At 40.5% G+C, this 22,170-nt stretch overlaps 1 protein-coding gene across 3 annotated transcripts in view; it reads right to left on the reverse strand.

Moving 5' to 3' along the window:
• FAM3D (FAM3 metabolism regulating signaling molecule D) overlaps nucleotides 1-22,170 on the reverse strand; it is a 713,044-nt gene that overhangs the window by 73,502 nt on the left and 617,372 nt on the right. For all 3 annotated transcript variants that reach the window (XM_044078817.1, XM_044078815.1, XM_044078816.1), the window contains one exon: nucleotides 21,842-21,968. In XM_044078817.1, the coding sequence (XP_043934752.1) occupies nucleotides 21,842-21,968 (127 nt within the window). The remainder of the gene's footprint in view (nucleotides 1-21,841; nucleotides 21,969-22,170) is intronic.

The following is a 22,170-nucleotide window of genomic DNA, read 5'->3' on the forward strand; positions in this document are numbered from 1 at the left end:
CAATTGCAGGATTCAAACCCCTACCTAACTATGTTATGATACCAGAGAGATACGCATTAACGCAACACGCCATATGCTTTACTGGGTGGTTTTAATTCTCCTGCTATATTTGTAGGATGCTGACATTATCAGATTGGACATGGTAATGTGTGTGCACTTTGTTTTATGTAATCCCAGGAATGAACCATGTGGGTCAGCAGGTGTTAACAGCTTGAACAGGACTCCAAAATTCATAGCTTGTGTGATCTATCTGTGGACAAATTGCCATTCCTTCATATGACAATACATATTTATGCACAGATTGTTGATTTTGTGGATACGACTTGTGTCTGGGATGTTGATAAAGGGCTATTCAAAGTCTATGTGGGACGTGTGTAGCAGCTCCTTTCAGTGATGTATGTCCTGGGTGGCTGCCTTGCAAACAGTCTAGCAGGTTTGGGAACCATGATCTGCCCATGAACATACCACATTTGGTAGGGTTGTGTGTTTGTTGGCTTCAAATAGCTCTCTTTATGACTTCAATCATGATGGACTCCATGGCCTTGCAGTTCAGACTTCATAGGCTTATAGGACTATAGTTCCCATGGTCTGTTGTGCACCAACAATTGTGGGGTGTGCCATATGTTGCTGTAACATATTCAACAGTTTCAGATCCTGTAGAGAGGGTGAGCCTCAACAGACTGTTCAGGTGCAGGGTCTGTTTGTTCTATAGTTCACTTATGACACATATAGGGAAACAATGTAATCCAATTGATGCCATGTTTTCGGCTTTGGGAGGAGCTGTTCACCCATTCTACATGTGATATCTCCTGGTATGATGATAGGGCCTTTTGTCAGTGGGAGGTGGGTATGTATATATGGGCCTGTCTGACAGGATGTCGGCATTGTCAGTCAGGTACAGTTGGCCCTGACTCAGGACATATATGAGTGTACATTGCTATTTATGACATATCTGAAGGAGGTGTCATGGTTCTGTCTGGACTCCTTCACAGATAATCTTTCCAAAACACCGACAAACATGAGCACTAAACCCTTGTTATACTCTTTTACACACTTAACACCCTACTGATCCTTTGTGATCAGTCAACAGAGTATGTCATCATAATATCCTGGCATGTCCAAAGGTTGGTTTCGTGTGTACTCTCCAGTCCAGCTGGTGAATATTGGAATTTTGACGCAATGTTACAACTGCCTTATGTACACAGACAACCATCTCCTCCTCCCAACAAACTCAGATATATGTGAGAGATGCAACTATATAGACAAACAGGAGGCTGAGCTCTCTTGACCCATGACTGGCACAGTCTATCAGGTGGTGAAGGTAACCACACACCACAAATCCAGTCTCACATAGACCTATAGCGACAGCAAACAAAATACATTACCACACAAAAACATACTCGGAGGCTCTAAATAAACTCTGCCTAAGCAGCGGAGACCTCCAAAGCAGACACACAAACAACTGTCACCCCACAACAATACCCACATATCACATAGTTCACAAAGTCAGTGTGCCACACAGTCGCTGCCCTTAGGGCTAAAGAACACACCTAATACACTTGTCATAGGTGACTCTTATTGTCAGACACACTGATGTCCCACTCACCAGGCTGAACAAGGAGAAGGTCACTTTGAGCTGTCTGTCGGGTGCCAGGATCTGCCACATAACACATGCACTCAGGTCACTCCAAAGCAAGTACAAATATGGCTCCATCATTGTCCATGCTGTTGTGAATAACCTCAGACGTTTCTCCCTGGACTAAATTACAAGAGACATAGAGGAGCTCTCTGATCATGTAGCCCAGGACAGTATGACCCTATGACCCTGATTTTGTGTAGCATCTTACCCTCACTAAGAATGATGTCACAGTATACAGACAAACTGATCACTTTTAACAGTTGGTTAACATATTGGTGTCATTCAAAGGGGATCCAGTGTCTGTCAGCCTGGGATGACATGCTCGACATGCCACGTAGCTTCACTATGGGCAGCTTGCACCTGTCACCCCTAGACTTTCGAATACTGGCTAAGACTCTTGCCACCCCCATAGCGGCTTTTTTAAGCAAGGCTCAAAAGATAAACCCACCTCCATAGACGTTACAAGGTAAAAGAAACTAAGGGTAATGCTGCTCAACACCAGATGTCTAACCCTCAAAATGCATGCACTCAGGACTCTCCTCAGTATGGAGAATGTTGAAATCTATACAGTAACAGACACCTGGTTCAGGCTCACGAAAGCACACCAGCACTACCAGGTTATACTTCATACCATGCTTTTCGGCCACAAGACTCGGACTGGCCAACAAAAATAGGGGGAGTATCCATATACATCACAGATACACACACTTCCAGGTTAGTAGCACTGCACAAAGCATCGGAGACCATACATGTGCAACTGACAGTGGGCAAAACTGCATTTCAGTTTGTAGCCTGCTACAGACCACCCTCCTAAACAAAGGAACACTGGAAAATATGTAGGTCTCTCCAAACACCATTATATTGGGTGACTGCAACTACCCAAACATTGACTGGGAATACTACTCAAGCCCCAACACCCTCGCCCAACAGTTGCTAGAATGCATAAACTCAAATGCTATGACACAACTGGTCACCACACCCACAAGAGGGGAAAACATATTGGACCTGATCATCACCAACATGGGGACTCTATGTTCCACACCAGAGGTATACCCCTCATTGGTAAGGTCAGACCATACATTTATCTCACTGGACATCCATATTCCATCCCCACCCCCATACTAGGTAATCTCTGTGAAGAACTTCTCAAAAGCAAACGTCACACTTCTCCAAACCAAGGTGGCATCCTTCAAAGACCCTGGGACAGTGGTAAATATGGCCCAGACCGCTGAATCCTTCACAAACGCATTCTATGGACACCTACTGGAATGCATGGATCTTGCTATCCCAAATAACAACAAGTCTCACTCCTCCAAAGGCAGGGGACCTGTCTGGTGGACCCTGGCCATTAATAAGCTATACAACAAAAGGAGGAGGCTACTACATGATAGAGCACAATCCCAAAAAGGGAAGGCATCTCTGATCAGTACTAGCAAAAAGCTACGATCACTCATGAGTTCATCTAAGGCTCGCTTCTAATGGAAAATTGCACCAGACACTAAGGACAATCACAAGGCCTTCTTTAATTATGTCAGGAATCTGGGTGGAAACTCCCAGATATGCTGTGAGTTACTGCATAATAACAAAACATGCACTGAACCCACAGACATTGCTAACATTCTGGCAAACAGGTTCAGTGCAAATATCCCCCCCCCAACAGAGTGTAGACTCCCTGGCATCACAGATGAACAGGTGAGTGCTGCCCTCTCCAAAGCAGACAACACAGCATCAATGGGATCAGACGGTGTCCCGGCCTCTGTCTTACACGAGCTTCATGATGAACGTAACCCTCACATTAAGTCACTGTTCAATATCAGAGTCACTACAGGATATGTACCCAAGGAATGGCGTACAGCAACAGTGGTCCCGCTCCACAGAGGTGGTGCCACAATGGACCCCGGACAATATCGCCCTATAAGCCTAACTAGCTTGGTCTGCAAAGCTATGGAGCGTATCATCATGGAACTCATACACATAGACATCAGGAACCTACAGACACTGGATCCTACACAATTCGGCTTTGTTGTGGGCAGATCTTGCCTCGTGAACCTGTTCAACTTCTTTAAACAGTTACCAGGTCCATAGATGTAGAGAAGGTTGTCCACACAGCCTACCTGGACCTCACAAAAACCTTCAACACAATACCCCACTTGGGCATTATACATAAGCTCACCAGCTTCGATATCGACACATATGTCACAAGATGGATTGCTAACTGGATCAGGGATAGCACCCACATGGTCAGTATTGCAGGTGCCATGTCTGACTATACACCAGTTACATGTGGCATCCAACAAGGCTCAATCCTGGGACCTCTTTTGCTCAGTATATATTTCTCTGACGTACAGGCTAACACAGGAGGAATATGGCTGACCATGTTCGCAGATGACTGCAAACTGGGTGCCATAATCAACTCTCCAGCTGGCACAAGCATCCTCAAAAAGGGTCTCACAGAGATGAATAACTGGTGCCAGAGCCATGGCCTACAGCTAAATGCCATTAGATGCATAGTCATCCCCTTTGGGAATAACAATGTGCCCACACATTACCACATAGGTGGTAATCCATTACGTACAGTAGAAGTTGTTAGGGATTTGGGGACACGAGTAGTTAGTACTCTCGCCTTTGACAATCACGTTGCCAAAGTGGTTAGACAGACCTTCTATATAGCCCACCTTATCCCATAAGGTTTCACATCTAGATCAAGTGAGGTCATTGTGCCCCTATACTCATCAGGCCCATGCTTGGATACAATGCCCCATTTGGGATGTACCTTACCTGACACCTGCAGCAACTGTAATGGCCACAAATTACCTCACCAAGTAGATGTAGCGACTCACACAGATGCCCTGCGCAGTTCGGCTAAAGTAACTCCAGCTCTACTCAGTCGCTTACCGCCTACTTGGATGCGCTCTGTGCCTGGTGTTTAAAGCCATGTCCAACCCAGAATTAATGGACATGCTCCACCTCAGGATATCCGAATCCCTTAGAGCTACATGCTCCAGGGACTTAAACCTCAGCACAAATATTAATAGGACATGCTGGAGGGACAGATTCCTATCCCAGAGGCTCCACTCACTCTGGAATGAGATCCCAGTCCTACATACACAGAGCCCACCACTGACCACCTACAGGAGACATCTTGACAAGTGGATGGGTGATCGTATGTTTACCCCTGGGATATCTTCTGGGTCCCTGCTAGACAGAGGCACAATAAACTAAACATAAATGGGCTATCTTGTGTGACCTACTATTCACAGGCACAGTCTACTAATCTAACAGGGTTGCAAAAGCCAAACACACTCTGGCTAGGCTTATACATGCTCTAGGGCAGATAGCCTAGTATCAACCTCTGAACCTATGATAATGTTCAGGATGCACATTGTTTATTGATGATACTGATTGCAGGTTTTGTTTCTTCTTTGCTTTCCCACTTTCTATGAACAACCTAAGTATCTGCAGAACATATTTGATTATGACAGGGTTCCACTATATTGTATATGTGTCTGTTGTCATATAACTGTGTGCACATGGTGGATTGGTGGATAGTGACAGGTTCCTGGGTTAAAACATGCAACTGCCAGATATGTGAGGCCCACTGCTGTACTCAGACATGGACTAAGTGCGTGAGCATTCAGCCTTTCAGTGTTTTGTTGCCTGACATTTGTCTCATTTATTCAAGTGTGTGAGCATGCCCAGTGTGACTTTTCAGTATGTTGCTATCTGAAGTCCACTACATTTGTTGACCTGTGTGAACATGACCAATATTAACATTTATACTGTATGTGAGTTGAAAATCAGGTTCTATTCTTACTGCAGGGCTCACCTTTGTGTCATAAATCGACGGGATTATGCTATGCCTGCAGGGTTTCCATGAGATACTTTGCATAGACTATTAAACATTTCTTCATACAAGCTGACCACTGAAATATTGTCATGGTTTAGTGGTTCAGTACTATGACTATAGTGCACAGTACCCTGGGTTCAAGGCCCATCATACTGAGCAGACCAGACTGCTTAAGGGCCAGTGAGCAAATATGAGCATGTTGGCTTTTGTTCAGCCATGCCCAGCTTAGACCAAGCTTGTCCAACATTGCTCAACGTTAACCAACATTGCTGAATGTTGCCCAATATTGCTCAACATTGACCACAGTTGTTTTAGTTAGTGTGTGCAATTTTGTTTACATATATTAAATGGTGGTAAAAGCTGTTTAGCACTGCTTTATATTGCTTAACACATGGCAATCATGCCTTAGGTGGTGCTGCAGGGCTACCTATGTCGGATGCACATACTACAATCCCTATACATGTTTGAAAACAGGTAGTGTCAAGTTAGGCATTCCTTTTACTATATGTGTGTGTCAGAGAGAGGTATCATTTCCAGGGTTCCTACTGAGCCAGTGTATGTGCTATGCGTTGTCTCTTTGCCAAGGCCAAAGCATACTGGGCACACCTCCTTCTGCCTACTGGGGCAGGCTCAGATTGCTCCTCCTCTGACTCACGCTCTGCCTGTGATGGACTTGGCAATGGTGGGGGGCTGTTTGGCCCGGGCCTATGCTGGTCCTGCTGCAGCTGTTTTCGCAGGATCATATTATGTAGTATAGCACATACCATGACAATTTGGGTACATGTAGTTGGTGAGTACTGCAAGGCTCCACCAGATGTGTCCAGGCATCGGAACCGTGACTTGAGCAGCCCAAACACACACTCGATTACATTTCGTGTTTGTCCGTGCACCTCATTATGGCATTCCTGTTCAGGTGTGTGTGCATTTCTGATGGGTGTCATCAACCACGGCTCCAGTGCATAGCCAGCATCCCCCACTAGGTTACCTTGGGGGATGTCCCCATTGGCAAATGTCTGGTACAGCTGTGTCAGATGCCAGATATGGGAATCATGGTAGCTTCCAGGGCAGCCAGCACACACATTCAGTATTATGCCCTGGGCATCACACACATCCTGGCAGTTGATGGAGGGGAAGCCCTTGCGGTTAAAGTAGACCATACCCCGCACACCACCTGGTGCTTTGATGCGTATGTGCATGCAGTCTATTGCACCCACTACCTCAGGGTATTCCGCTATTTGCTGGAAAAGACGCATATTGCTGGCCACTACCTCACGGGAATTCGGAGAAATATACATGATCACCGACATATGCTGACATGGCATCCAGGAACTGGTGCAGTACCCTGGATGCTGATGCCTGTGATATCCCCATCATATCACCAGCTGGTCTCTGGAAGGTACCTGTTGCTAATATTCTTAGGCCAACACATAGCTTGGTTTCCACTGGGATGGGTTCCCCTCTGTTGCTTCTGTGTGTAAGGCATGGCCTGCACAGCTCAACAATTTGCTGCATGAGGTCTCTGTCCACTCTATAGTGTTCCACTATCTCCAGCTCATGTAGACCCTGATAGGTTACCCTGGGTCTGTACACTCTTCTCCGTCTCCTCACTGTGGGTTGTCCAGCAGCATTCGCATTGTCACCACCCTCAGCATGTTGCATATGTCACCCTATAACAGCAACGGCAGCCCCTAGCATTTCTTTGTCTCAGTAAAGCTTTTTCAGTTTTCACTTCTATTAGTTTACTGCAGTGTTGCAGTGTCTCTGAGAGAAAAATAGCGGAATGTTGTTTGCAGAGTTTTAAGTGCTGGGCTGGGCTGGGCTAGTGTACTGCCTGTGTAATTGACTGATTCTGATTGTTTTCACCTGCTAGCTCTGCTAGTACTCCCTGGTTAACTTCCTACTATTTGTTGTTCTTCCTTTTCCCTTTCTGTTTCCTCAGGGGGCAGCACCGTGCACACAAGCAGAAACATGTGCACACCAGCTCACACGCACGCACACATGCTTACACGGACTAAAACTTGCTTTTTTTTGCTAAAACGCATACACACAGGCGCAAACATGCTTACACAACTTTAAACAACCTTACACATGCTTACTTTGGCTTAAACATGCGCACAAAGGTGCACACATGCGCACACAGTCTTACTCGGATGTACGGGTGTGTACCCATGCGCAAAAATGTTGTAAGCACTTCTACGAGAAACTTCAGTGTTATCCACAGCATACACCTTCAATTTCTTGCCTTTAGCTAGGGTACCTGTTGGCACACCTCTTCCAGTGATGAGTAACTGACAGCAAACACATGCCACTCTGCTCCAATGAGCTTCACTTCTTTCATACATACCCCCCTCGTGATGTCACCTATCTTCTACTCTGATACTCCCCTTATCCTACTCCTACACTCCACTCACTGTGCTTATTTGCTATGTAAACTTGGGATTCACTATCCTTACCCTCATTTGCATAGGATTGCCTACTAATGCTTAGTTACATCTCTTAGACTGAGCTTTCCCCCTTACCAACCTCTACTCGGTAGCCATGTTGTCTTTGGACTGCCATTCCCTTGCGTTATAATTTGAGAATTACAATAAAATCCACATTTGTGGATTTTAATTATTGGTTTTCTGGTTTTTAGAGTGTGGCACTGCGCTACACTTAAACATCGGTGATCGGGATAAAAAAATATATTTTATTTTTATTTTGCATCAGTGAACATTGCCAATGGCTGTATTTTTGGCCATTGGCATGCTTCCTCAACTGGATGCATCCTTTTTTTGGAGCTGTCATGGCTCCGTTTCGCTATTTGCAGAACCGTACTCAGTTGTCAACGGAGTACATTTCCTGCAAATAATACTACTCTTACTCAGACAGGTTCGGGTTTCCTGGATGGCAAATTTACCTCATTTGCATAGCTTTCACCTGCAATTGAGGTAATTTGCATATCCTAGCCCTGTCTGTGTAAGAGTCGTTTTAGAAGCTCTGTTGCACACCCCTACCAGCTGTTCCTGGATCGCTCGGCGGACATGTTGGCTGCATGGAGTCTTACTCCACTCTTAGACTCCGTGCAAGCCTTCGTGAATCTGACCCATTATTATAACATAAAAAATAATAGGCATCAAGTGATACAGAGATAGAAGTAGTGGTAGGATTTGTATTGTGTGCCATACATATAGATGTTGACTGATGTTGATAGATTCCTTGCTCAAAGCCTACACGGACTTTATTGAATCTATCTGAATATAAGTTTTGTGATTAGGACATGCAGGACTAATTTTTTTGTAAACAAAATGCAGAATTAATTTTTTTTGTAAACAAGATATTCCTACATCACGATATTTCAAGTATTTTAAAAGATCACTTCTTAATAGATTTATTGATATTATTCTCATACTGTGATTTGAGAAGAGAATGTTAATAAACCTGATATGATATACAAAAAAGCAGTCCCATCCACACCTGGAGGTGCCTACCCCTTGCAAAAAAAAAAAGAAGAGAGAGAGAGAGAGAGAGAGAGAGAGAGAGAGAGAAAAGTTTGTGTCCATATATGCAGCATCTAAGCTTACTCCCTCTTCTGGGAAATATGAAATTATATGGATTGCTGTCATCTCCATTTCTGGGGATTCTTCTGAAGATGAAAGTTTAAGAGTTAAATCTTTGTAAGTTACTCACAAAATAGCTGGAAAATGAAAATTTGAAGGGATTATTTTTTGCCATCAAGTTTTCCTACTATCAGTAAAAGCCTCCATTTTAATAAAATCCCCAGGGATGCAAGGGGGGATGCTAGGAAATACTTTATCAGCAAATGGGTATAAATTAAATTTCTTCTCTTCTGTGAAGCAGACTTGGGTTTCATTAGACAAGGACAAAAATTTACAATTATTACTCTGTTATATCTTGGTTTATTAGGTTTACAGGCAAATACTAAGCTAGCTGCCTTGCGAGCCATTTTAAGCTTAGCCAATTTCCCTTTTGTGATGAAATTATCCTATCTCATTTGGTTAGAGACTGGCCTTACCCATCCTCTGCCCAATAATTATAAATAACCTCTAAAAAGAATAATTGGGATCATACCATAGGTAATTTGTGGGGACCCATGCATGGGCTATAGCATTTAGGAGCTGCCTCTGTCCATTAGTAGTACAGGGAGCAGTCCTGGAGCAAATATTCGGTTTCCCATCCATAGAGCCAAGTTGCACTTAAATATGGACAAGGATTAACTTTTTTTATGTGGATGGTGAATCTGTTCCAGAGCAGCGGTATCATCTGTGAAATATACCTGTTCCACCAAACCATTCTTTTGATGTTGCATCAGAAGTTTAAATCCCTAGACTAAATATTTCTGATGTCAGTTGTCTTATTGATGTGTAGTAAATCCATCAGTAATGGATCGCTGGATACCTTGTATGCCAGACACAGATCATCTCTTAGCAGACTGTCAGATACCGAGTACAGTGTAGTATCATACTCAATGATTGGCCTAGTTAGGGCTGAGTAAAGAGGGCAATGACATACCTAGATTATAAGCTGTACAAAAATAGAAAGGCTTTTTGCAACACTGGGCACATGTTGGTCAAAAGTTAGGTCACTGCCCACATACCTTCACAAATCCCAAACAACTGGGTCAACTCTTAGGGGCATATTGTCAATGTGGTAGTTCCCTGGGATAGCTGACTTCCCAAAGGATACAATAATGCAATTTTTTGGCATTTTGTTTCAGTCCATTATTTTGGCACCAAATATTTATTTGGGACAGACCTTTCTGCTGGATGGCAAAGGCATGTGGGGATTCAATGACTGCTCCTAGATTACAGTCATCTGCAAACTTAGTCAGACAGAGCCCTTTTGTACTGGCTTTTACTTCAGAAAAGTAGATACCAAACATTCCGGTCCCAGCACAGAACCCTGGGTGACCCCACTGGTCACTGATCTCTTTGTGGAGTTAACTTCCCCTATTTTGACTTCCTGCAACATATATTTGAGCCACTTGGCAATCCAAGGGGTGACATAGGGGTTTATTCTCAGTTTATTTTGCTTTTTTACTATGCTTGAGTTTAGGGGCACCTATCCTATGGACTATATCCATTTCTGGGGACAGCAGCTCATTTAATTCGGATTCATTCCCCAACAAAACCAGCATTGATTTTATAGAACCCATTAATGGCGTATTAACATTTAAGTGTCCAGGAACTCCAGTTATTCCGAAATTAAGTTTTATTGCTCTGAATACATATCAAAGGCTTTTTCTTCTAGGTCTGCTTGAGAAGACTGTATTTTTAAGTTTTCTGATCTTATAAAGTTGTAGGATATCTGCCTCTAACCTAGTATGAAATTCATTCTATCTAGAAATTTCTTCTTTTTGTTCTAAAAGAAGGTATTTTTATCTGGGTTCCTATTAAATGATCAAAGAAGCATTCTTTCGAGTGCGTCTTGATTGAACTTGAAACCACGAAAAGGCAAAATAGCGAAATGGCATATAAGTGAATTCTTTCCCTGGGAAATACATCGCTTGGCCGTTTCTGTTTCTTTGCCATTTTCATGACTGTAGTGCAATCTCGGAGTTGGTATATTTAAGTAGGGGGGTGTGGGGGGTGAAGCCCCCCCCTCTATGTAATGTTTTAAATTTTTATGTATTTTTTTTGTGGAGCAGTGATTTTTTTTCCCTTGGAAAAAGATCGCTGTTCTAAGCATTCAAGCTTGTAAGCTTTTGCTTACATGGGTTCGATAAATCATTGTTCGCTTTTTTTAAGTGTTTGATAATTTAACATAGACCCTTTTATCTACCCATTTCCATTGAAATTACAGTTACTCATTTACCTTCTTTGTTAAATATTACCATGTTTTGTTATACTTTCTCGTTCTAAGAGAGGGAAATCAGAGCCAGACTGTAATATAGAAATGAAATATTATTATATAGTATTATTAATACCTGTAGTTATGTTAGAGTTAATTGGAAGTGTGGTAAAATTTCAGTCTATATGTTACATGCCTATTGTGGAACTGGAAGAGATTTATTAGTCCATCTGGGAAGGAGAATCGGATTCACAAACACGTTGCTGCAATACTTCAGTGAGTGTATATTCATAGACAAAAGGTTAACTTGCTTCAACTTTTTTGGGATCTGTATTATAAAGATGAACGTTTACTTAATCGAATACCTAAACGTCAACCCGTCTTCATAGAACCGCATATACACCGAATGCCCTAAACCACGAAATTCAAAAAGTCAAACTGTCATACTTGTCCCACCCCACCGCCCGCTACATAACTACTTACACAAACAAACTAAATAAACCACATACATACACTAACCAAAACCCTACTTCTAAACTTAAACTAAACCCTACTTCTAACCCTGCACTAAATCTTACATATACCAACATATATGCACTTAACTTAACCCGAACCCTAACATTAAAGTCCGTAACTATCGCACACTTACCTTAAAAAGCTAAACCCAAACAAACTAAATAATCCACACATACACTTAATAAAACCATACACTAAATCTAACATACATTACCATCTATGCACTTACCTTAACCCGCACCCTAACCCTAAGATCCGTAACTATAGCACACTTACCTTATAGAGCTATACCGCAGAAGGCCAACCATGACGATTCGACATTTCCACTTTCGTGCTTCTGGATGATCGATGTTTCCGCGGTTCGATGAAAACGGGTCAACGTTTAGGCATTTGGGTAAGTAAACGTTCGTCTTTTTAATATAGACCCACTTTTCTGCAGTACTAACCCTGGAAACCTGTGAATCATTCCCAATTGAAGCACTGACCCGAAGTAAAAAAATACTTTAAAATGCTTCTACTCCTGTGTGTTAACCAAAAACAGTTCTCATACTGCAGCTTCCAGAGCTGAATGTGAGCTTGTTTTATTCCCTGTGCATTTTCTAGGGTCGTATGTTTTGTGTGTCTCTTTTGGCATTGCATAAATAGCATGACTCATAGTATAAAAGGTCCCATTCCAATGACTAACCCCCATTGAGAAGTAAATGTACTCCTTTATAGATTTTAATTTAAAGTTCTTACCATTTTAAATGTAAAAGACAATTTGTGAATATTACTGAACAAAAAAATACATTAGAACTGACCGCTCTACCGTCACGCTCCTACATTGAAGCTTAGAGCATCATCGCTACATTACACACCTGTCGGATAATCATATGCTGCACTACATTAGCTTGATTATATCCTTCCATTAAATATTTTTTCGTATGATCATATAATAAATGATGGTGCTAATTGAATAAAAAACAGGTGAACTACCACAGCAGTCTGAGTGTTGTAGCACCACTGTCCTACACTTTCTCCTACTTAGCTAATGCACCTCAAATTTCTTCTTCCTACAGTCTCAAACAATACATTCCAAGGACATACCACCCACTCTGAAAAAAAATTCTAAAGGACAGCTTTCAGTTGCACCTTGGACTTGTTTGTAATGACCCTTGTAACTGCATTTTTACTTTTGCTATACTCCCCCTTTATAACATATTGTCCAGAATATGAAAACTTTTTATTAAGAACAAAAACACACAAGCGCTTTCACGTAGCTGTACTACGCTACTTCAGGTGTGTTGTCCATATTGTCCAGAATGCATAGAGATGTGCTGCATACCTGTGGAAGGCTTGCACCTCATAACACTGGTGGTACACTGTGACAATGTGTGCAACTTAGCAGCTAGCCACATTCTGGCATTGAAATCAGAGCAAGGATAAAATGTTGCAAGCCAATCAAAGCACGACAGAGCGATCAGCATGTTGTGGAGTGAGGGAGTGGCCATACCCTGGCTAACATAGAGCTCATGGTACTCAAAGGCAGCAGATAACATGTGCTGGCATGTGGAGAAGCACCCTGTCAGTAAACACCACATAGAACTATCTTATAGCACATTGTAAACGTGTTCTCACTTGCTAGTCACCTGGACATTTATTGGTTCATTGAAAGAGGAGGAAATGATAGTAAAGGGCAGTAAGAAACGGGACTGCATAGTAAGTAGAAGAAAACATAGAATGGCAGAATAAACGGCACAAAAAGCAGCTGCAGGAAGGGAGGACACTCTTTGTAGGAATATATACCACCATAGATATATACATTAGCTCACCCTCTATACATATATATATATATATATATATATATATATATATATATATATATATATATAAAATATATATCTATAAAATATATATATAAAAAACACAATCCACCAACGATCCCAAGGCAAAATATGCAACTTTACAATCCCAAAGGCAAGATGCAGCAATCCAAGTAACATCCAAATAGGAAATTTAAGTAAAAAATGGCATCCAAGTTGAATAAAACTAATGTTTTAATAAAATAATAAAAGACGTTAGCGCTTTCACGGAAACTCAACCGCTTCTTCAGACGTAACTCTCAAAAAAATCCATCTCCTTTTTATACACAGTAATTAATTGGATAATTACATCTCAATTACTACAATTTAATTAAAGAGAAAACATCTAAATAAATCTAAATAGTTCATATACTTCATCATTGCCTTTGGGATTGTAAAGTTGTATATATATATATATATATATATATATATATATATATATATATATATATATATATATATATATATATATATATTGGTTCATAGGTTAGTACTAGGCTAACTGCCCTTACAAGCCATTTTAAGCCTAGCCAATTATCCCTTGTGAGACTCAAACCCTGTACCTTGTGTTTGAAAGGCAAGTGTGTGTGTGTGTATGTGTGTGTGTGTGTGTGTGTGTGCGTGTGTGTGTGTGTGTGTGTGTGTGTGTGTGTGTGTGTGTGTGTGTGTGTGTGTGTGTGTGTGTGTGTGTGAGAGAGACGGAAGGGTGATAGAGAAACTGAAGGAAGAAAGGTTGGAAAGGATAATCTGCAGGGGCACACACATAAACACTGAACAGTACAAACAGGGATGCAAATGAATATAATAAAGGGGGTGACATGGGTTGGACTAAGACTGGCACGTTAGCCAAATAATTATGAGGAGTAGCGGACAATGCACATATGGTAGTTTGTAGCACAATAGGATAGGGGTAGACCTAGATGGGAAAAGAATGTCATACAGTCAGTATGCAGGATGCTGACCAGCACAGAAGGATGTCAGTTTTATTTAACATCTCAACAACCACAGAAACAGGAATAAAGTCCACAAAAAATGAAAACTACAGGCCAGATGATCCAGAAAAAAACTTTTATTAAACTTCACTCTCTCAGAGCCTTGGTTCTACAGCCTTTTCAGAGTAAGTTATATTTAACATTTGTTTACTGGGAAATTCTGTCTAGGACAGAGCCTATTTTCAGCAGGGAAACACTCTGGATGGATGTTTTTGGAATGTGGAAGGAAACCAGAGTAAACCAAAGTAAACCCAGGGAGGACATGCAGACTCTGTGCAGAAGGCACCCCAGCAGAAAATTAAATCAGAGAACCTCTTGCTGTGAGGTGACAATATGTACTGCTGCGCCACTGTGCCATGACTAACTGGTGTGTTATCATGCATTTTCTAAAGGATATGAAGTCTGAAGCTCAAATGCCTGTCATTATTTAGTGAATTCAGTCCTCACCGATTTGCCACAAAAATCCAGAAAACCACACATTTTATGAGGAGCAGACCAAAAATATGAGGCAAAAATCTGGACATTTGAGAGTTATGGTCTGATGACCAGGTGAAAGGGGCCTGCCTGGTGAGTGTATATGAAATGTGGTCCAGAAGGGGCATGGTGGCAGTTAACTGAAGGGCCACTACACTCTTATGTGCCTCTCACACCTCCTGACACACTGACAGCTGGATTGCAACAGCAACTGAGGTGGGCTACTTGCATGGGAGAGAATGGGACCCCACTGCAAGCCACTCCCTGCCCTCTCACACATGACAGACAGACACAGGGGCAGGGCTAGCTGGAGTCATTGCACCTGCAGCTCATCTGTTAAATCATGAGCTGTAAGATGGAGTAACAGTGGGAAAGATAACATTACTGAAGAAGTCCTACAAATGGTACAGTTAATACAATGTAATTTAGTAGGCAATTTGTAAGCTAACCATACTGTGTCACAAGTTTCAGATGTCTCCTGTAGCAGGCAACATGACTGGCTTCCTATTATGCTCATGCTGAAAGACGTAAAGGACAAAACAGCATTCACACACAAGTGTAGGTGAAATGCAGATAGTGCAGAGCTACACTCTTACATGCACATGCATGATAGCAGAAGTCTATAAATACACCAACAGCTTTCCAAATAAGCTACAGACCCACTTTTGTGCCATATAACATAAATCCAGATGTGTACCTACATCCTCACAACTAAGCTACAACTTAATATGAATATGCAAGCTAGCATAAACCTGGTAATGTGCCTACAGTTTTGGAAATAAGCTGCAGACCTATGCATTGAGGTGGTATAGTACAAAAGCACAAAAATGTGCCAGTTGTTTTACAACTAAGCTACAACCCTACATATATGTACACGACAGAAGAAGCCTGGCATGGTGCCCACAGCCTCACAAAAAACAGCCGTGCAGTACCCTATGATATACAACAGTGTCATGACAGAAAAACAGCCCAGAGATGATTATAGACAATACATGCAGATTCACAAATACAACTGCTGCTGTTATTGTGAACTTCTTTCCATACAGAAACTCAGTAAGTCTTCTTGTTCTTTTAGCTGTCATAGTGACATATAACTTGCTCCATACCTAATGCACTGTACATCTATGAATGACAACCTGCTTTCAGAGGTGGTCATCTGCATCTCATTATGCACTCACAAAACTGCGTGCTTTCATTTGCATGTCATTATATGCAGTAATTTGCATATGCCAATTCCTGCACTGTTTTCATCACTGTTCAGTATCCTTAACTGGTGTTATAAATGACAACATGGCTGAACATTACTGCTCATACTCACTAGCATGTTGCATACTACACAAGTTAACTGTGAACACCAACAGACATACAAATAGGATATCCTCCTTTTCCCTTCTGTGCCACAGTAATTGTATGCAAACAGTTGACTCTTTTATTATCATGTTCTTCTTCTTCCTTCCAGACAGAATTCCTGAAACAATCTTTGGAAAATGTTTTACTGCTTTATTTTCAACATCCATTAAAGCTACCATAACTCTGCATGACTTTCCATATGTGGCTTTTCTATTCATATTGTCCGTTACTGTCAGCTGAACTGAAGGTGACTTCATCACATTAGTCTGCCACATTGAATTTTGTTGCATCACTGGAATTTTTCTTTTCAGCAAGATGTGTTAAAAGGTGTTGGAGCAACTAAGTAGCTGGGGATGCTGAGATTTCTAGATCGCTATGAATAATCCGGACTCAAAACTAAACAGTTTAAAATATTTGGAGGTTGCATGCTTAAACTAGTGATATTCCCAAGGTTGCAACAAATCCAAAAACAGTTTTTGTGCAGGGGTGGTCAGCCCACGCACAGCCCAAAAAGGGACAAGCCCCTCACAGCACTAAAAGTTTCCATATATTGACTCTGAAGTCACACAAAGTCAGACGAAAGAGAGAAAGTAAAACGACAAACCCATTTCTTGCAAAATACTACATAATATAGCCAACTGGGCTAAATATTTCAATACCACTGCAAGTTGATAATCCATACTCCTTGTCCTGTTTCCAGTAATACCATTTAATTCCATTTTACCTGTTTCCTTGTCTCTACCCTACCTGGTCATCTACCTCCTATGTCGAAATTGCTAGATATGCTGGCACTCTGCATTATGTTCTTCTACATGCTGACCAAAGACTGACAAAAATAACAAATTTAAAGTTACGTTTGATATTTACTATAGTCACTTATCCCTAGAGCCACTACCACCTTTCAAGTAAGAGTATGTCCTGTTTAATCTTCCTTCTTAGTCCAAATCACAGTCATCATCCTAAGCAGAAAGATAAATGCAGATCAGTGCAATGAGGTAAGGACTCCAAATTAACACAATATGACACTACTAGTTTGTAGGTTGTTTCTATCTATCATATCCTGACCCCCAGGTATTCAAAGTCATGATAAAACATGTAATAAACACAACTCAACTCTGTCTGACCCCCAGGTATCATAACACTCTTGCCAGAACCCAAATCTATATGATAAGAGGAGGACCCTTTTTCTGCATAATTGATGGAGGGGTGTTAGTGGTATCTTAGAGAAATATATCCATCAGTAAATGGCAGAAGTTAGTAGAAGTACTTGAGGCCAGCAAAGGGGTATACCAGGTACCTGAAAAATCATGCCTCAGGAGAGAAAGGTTACAACATTCTGCCTACTTCTTCTTCAGTCACTGAGAACTAACATAGTTAAAGTATAGGTGTGACAACAGCCATAGTTATTGAGGAGCTTCATCTTAAAGATAACTGCATTTATACGGAGATGCTGGAGTGGAGTTCAGAAGGTTTGTTCTAGTAGTTATCATGTAGTTTCTGAGCAGGGATGGAATTTATAAAACACTGTTGGATGAAATTCAACTTGTGTAATGTTGAAGGTATGGATAGCCAAGGGGTGCAAATGTGAGTGGTATGCTTTGTTGAGAAGGGTGGGTGGGGTAGGAGGGAGTGAGAATGTTTATGCATGTGTTTGAAAGTTAGGGTTAGGGTGTGGGAGAGGTGGAGGGTAGGTGTTGTATGCTTTGTATACAAGTGTGTGTGCATTTTTAGGTTAGGGTTAGGGTTAGGTAAAGCGATAGATATAGTGTTTTTAGTGTGTGTTTATGTGCATGTTTGTGTGTGTCTTGTCTACTGGCAGCATTGCAGGAAGGTTTTTATTAAGGTAAGCTATATGGTTAGGGCTGGGGGAAGGGGCAGCGTTAGGGTTAGCACTCATAACTAAGAGGTGCAAGGGGGTGGAGCATTACTATGTTCAAGCATACAGTATACAACTATATATATATATATATATATATATATATATATATATATATATATATATATATATATATATATATATAAAATGTGTGTGTGTGTGTGTGTGTGTGTGTGTGTGTGTGTGTGTGTGTGTGTGTGTGTATGTATATATATATATATATATATATATATATATATATATATATATATATATATATATATGGTTTACGATCAAAGTGTAGACTTGACGTTTAGCGAGTACGGGAATGCCGAAAATGTGCTGGTCGATTCCCGTATTGCCGAACTAGAATTCTACAAATCTTCTTTGCAGCGAATGCCACTGTACATTCGCTCATATGTGGTTGCTGTTAAGACTACAGATCGCGGTATAGTGAGGATTGGGAAATGTACCCTTTTCCTGACTGTAGTGCGATCTTGGAGTTGGAATATATAAGTTGCAGGGGATGCAGCGGGCTTGCTCCCCTGCTAAAACACCAAGTATTCATACTGTTATACAGCATGTTGGTGTAAGTGGCAGCAGGTATAAGTAACGATGATATCAAAAATACAGAATTTGATATTTTTCATTATTTTCACCTAGTTATTATGCAGCATGTCGGTATTGTAAGTCGGTAATGCAAACACTTTTCATTGTGAATGTTGCTGTTTTGATAGTAAACCTATACACATATATATATATATATATATATATATATATATATATATATATATGCACACACACACACACACACACACACATATATATATATATATATATATATATATATATATATATATATATATATATATATATACACACATACATACATATATATATATATATATATATATATATATATACATACATATATATATATATATATATATATATATATATATATATATATATATAAACATAACACACACACACACATATATATATATATACAAAAGTGGGAGGCAAAACCTCTCCCACATTGGAGGGTGCCACCCTCTTGCAAAAATGTTTATTTTTTATCTGGAAGAAGGTATGACTGGCTGTGTTTGCCTACTTTTAATTTTGTCTGGATATTACTTGGTGATTCATAGTGTAACCATTCAGAACTTGTTTGCTGTCTCTTGGCTGTCTCCATTTGGGCAAATAATTCAGGATCACTTTACTAAAAGACCACTTTTTACAGTTTAAATGGACTGTGACTAGTTTCAGACCTAGAAGATGTGTATTGCAGCAATGTAGGTCTAAATATGTTCCATGTATATTTGGCCAGTCCTCTTATGGCACAAAGACCCAGTCCCGATCAAACAATTTGAACCTGTCCTGTTTGTAGCAAGGAAGGACACAAATAAGAGGCGAATGTCAGGACTCACAGGCATCACTTATCTACCCTTACTCCCACTGGCTAGCAAAAGCAGTCTATTGTTTTCTATCTTTTTCTAGAGTGGAAGTGACCCTTGACTGGGTCCACTCCCTTGAGCCCCTGAGCATCAATGCACACTTTGGAGCTTTTGACTGGAAGATGCTTGGCCATCTCCCTCCATTCTGTGAATTGTTACTTGGTCTCATCCTTTCCAGGCTGATTTTTTGACAGCCATGATATTAATTATACTTAGGGCATAACCAAAGCCAAAACTGATGTGAAGCCTGATGTATTATTCAAAGAATACTGATTTTCTTTCGGTTTTGGTCACCTAATGCTTAGTAGTGTCTGAAAATATGTACATTTATGGCTCATGTCAGATTAATATTCACAAAACACAGGTTCACTGACATATGCCATGTCTAAAACTCCAAAACATGCAAGCAGATTAAAAAAGTATATAAACTGGAGTTTGCTACAATATGATATACATTTTGATATACACAGAACATTACACATAAGCCAGACTAGGAGCACAATAATATTATAACTTATGGACAGATCTGTAAATATTTATTTGTATGTTGCTCCCTCCTCCTCCTAGACCTCTCTAAGGCCTTTGACACCATCTCTCATAACCTTCTTCTTATTAAGCTCTCTAAACTAAATCTATCCCACTCCTCTATTAACTGGTTCACCAGTTACCTATCAAATAGGCAACAAGCAGTTAAGTGGAAAAAAGTTACTTCACCATTCCTAAACACTCCCACAGGTGTGCACAAAGGCTCAATTCTAGAGCCCTTTCTATTCAATATTTTCATTAATGACTTTCACCATGCCATCCCTGATGCTAACCTCATCCAATATGCAGATGACTCGACAATAATCTGTTCTGCAACCTCCACCTCTTCATTAACAAAATTAACTCAAGATGCCTTCTCCTTTACAGAACAATGGATAATAGATAACTACCTAGCACTAAATGCAACCAAGACTAAACTAATGATATCCCCCCCTCTAAAAGCATCACCCTAGAAAAAACTCTTTCTCTATCACCAGCCAAAATAACACTCCTCTTGAAACAGTCTCCACTGCTAAACTGTTAGGAATCTTCATCGATGACCAACTAAAGTTTGATAGCCATATTCAGGTAAATATTAAAAAAACTCGCAAGAAACTTGGCATGCTTTATCGCCACAACTATTTCATCTCTTCCTCCACCAGATTAGTTTTTGTTAATACATTTCTCATCCCTTCCCTCCTGTATGGTGCCTCTGTCCTTACCAATCTGCAATCCTCTCTCAAATCAAAACTCTCCTCCTGTTACTATAAAATCTCAAAATTTGCAACTAGCCACAGATCCATTACCCATCACTGCATCTCCCTCCACCAACTGAACTGGCTTGAACTCCCCAATTATCTTACCTATATTCAACTTATCCAAGCACACAAACTTATTTTTTGCCCCTCTCTCTGTCCCTCCCTTGCCTCTACCTTTCAAATGCATCGTCCAAACAGATGTCTTCGATCTAACTTCCAAAATCTAATAGAGCTACATAAACCTGCCCACCCTCCAGGCAAACATCTATCCTTCTGCTTAGCACATCACTGGAATTCTCTCCCACCTCTTATCCTTACCACTAACAGTCTCTCTATCTTTAAAACTTTACTTCACTCACACCTAATCTCACAATGGGAATGCTCTTGTTCTCATCCTAGATAACATCTTACTATAATTCTCTCCCTACCTAACATATCTACTAATAGCCTCCTTTAGCCCATAATCTCTGGAAGAACTTGCATTCTTTTTTTACTACCTTAATTTGTACACAATGGAATTTTTCATGCATTTGCTCCATCAAATGCCAATTTACTGTAACTGTTATTACCATGTATTCTCTTTCTAATGTCTGATTAATTGTTTTGTAAAATTTGTAAGAATTGTTATCCTGTAATCTTGTAATTCTGAAATGTATTATACTTGTACTTACTGGAGCTTTGATCCCCAGGACTCCATTGAAAATGGGTTCCTTGTGGCCCAATGGACTATCCTGGTAAACAAACTGCAAATAAATTAAAATAAATGAATAAACTGAGATAGAATGCTAAGAACATACCTGTTCAAATGGGCTTTTTTCCTGTATTCCTTTTGCACCAGCAAATATCCAATTATCTCGGAATTTTACTGTGTCGATAAGGCTGCTTCCCATTTCAGTAAAGTACTTTCTGGCTTCAGGATTCATTCTTTTAAGTGGATTAAAGAGAAGAAAAAACAATTACATTTAACTTGAAAGGTGCATTATCAGGATCTTTAAAACATAGCTGCTAAACATAGAGATACTGCATACCTATGCATGCTACTGGCATTGCGAAACATCTCTTCAGAATAATTCGGAAATAATTTGCTTTAATATTTAATTTATATACTTTATGTTATACACTAGAG

Source organism: Protopterus annectens, chromosome 7.part1, assembly GCF_019279795.1.
Source record: "Protopterus annectens isolate FY-2018-M chromosome 7.part1, PAN1.0, whole genome shotgun sequence".
Taxonomy (NCBI): domain Eukaryota; kingdom Metazoa; phylum Chordata; order Ceratodontiformes; family Protopteridae; genus Protopterus; species Protopterus annectens.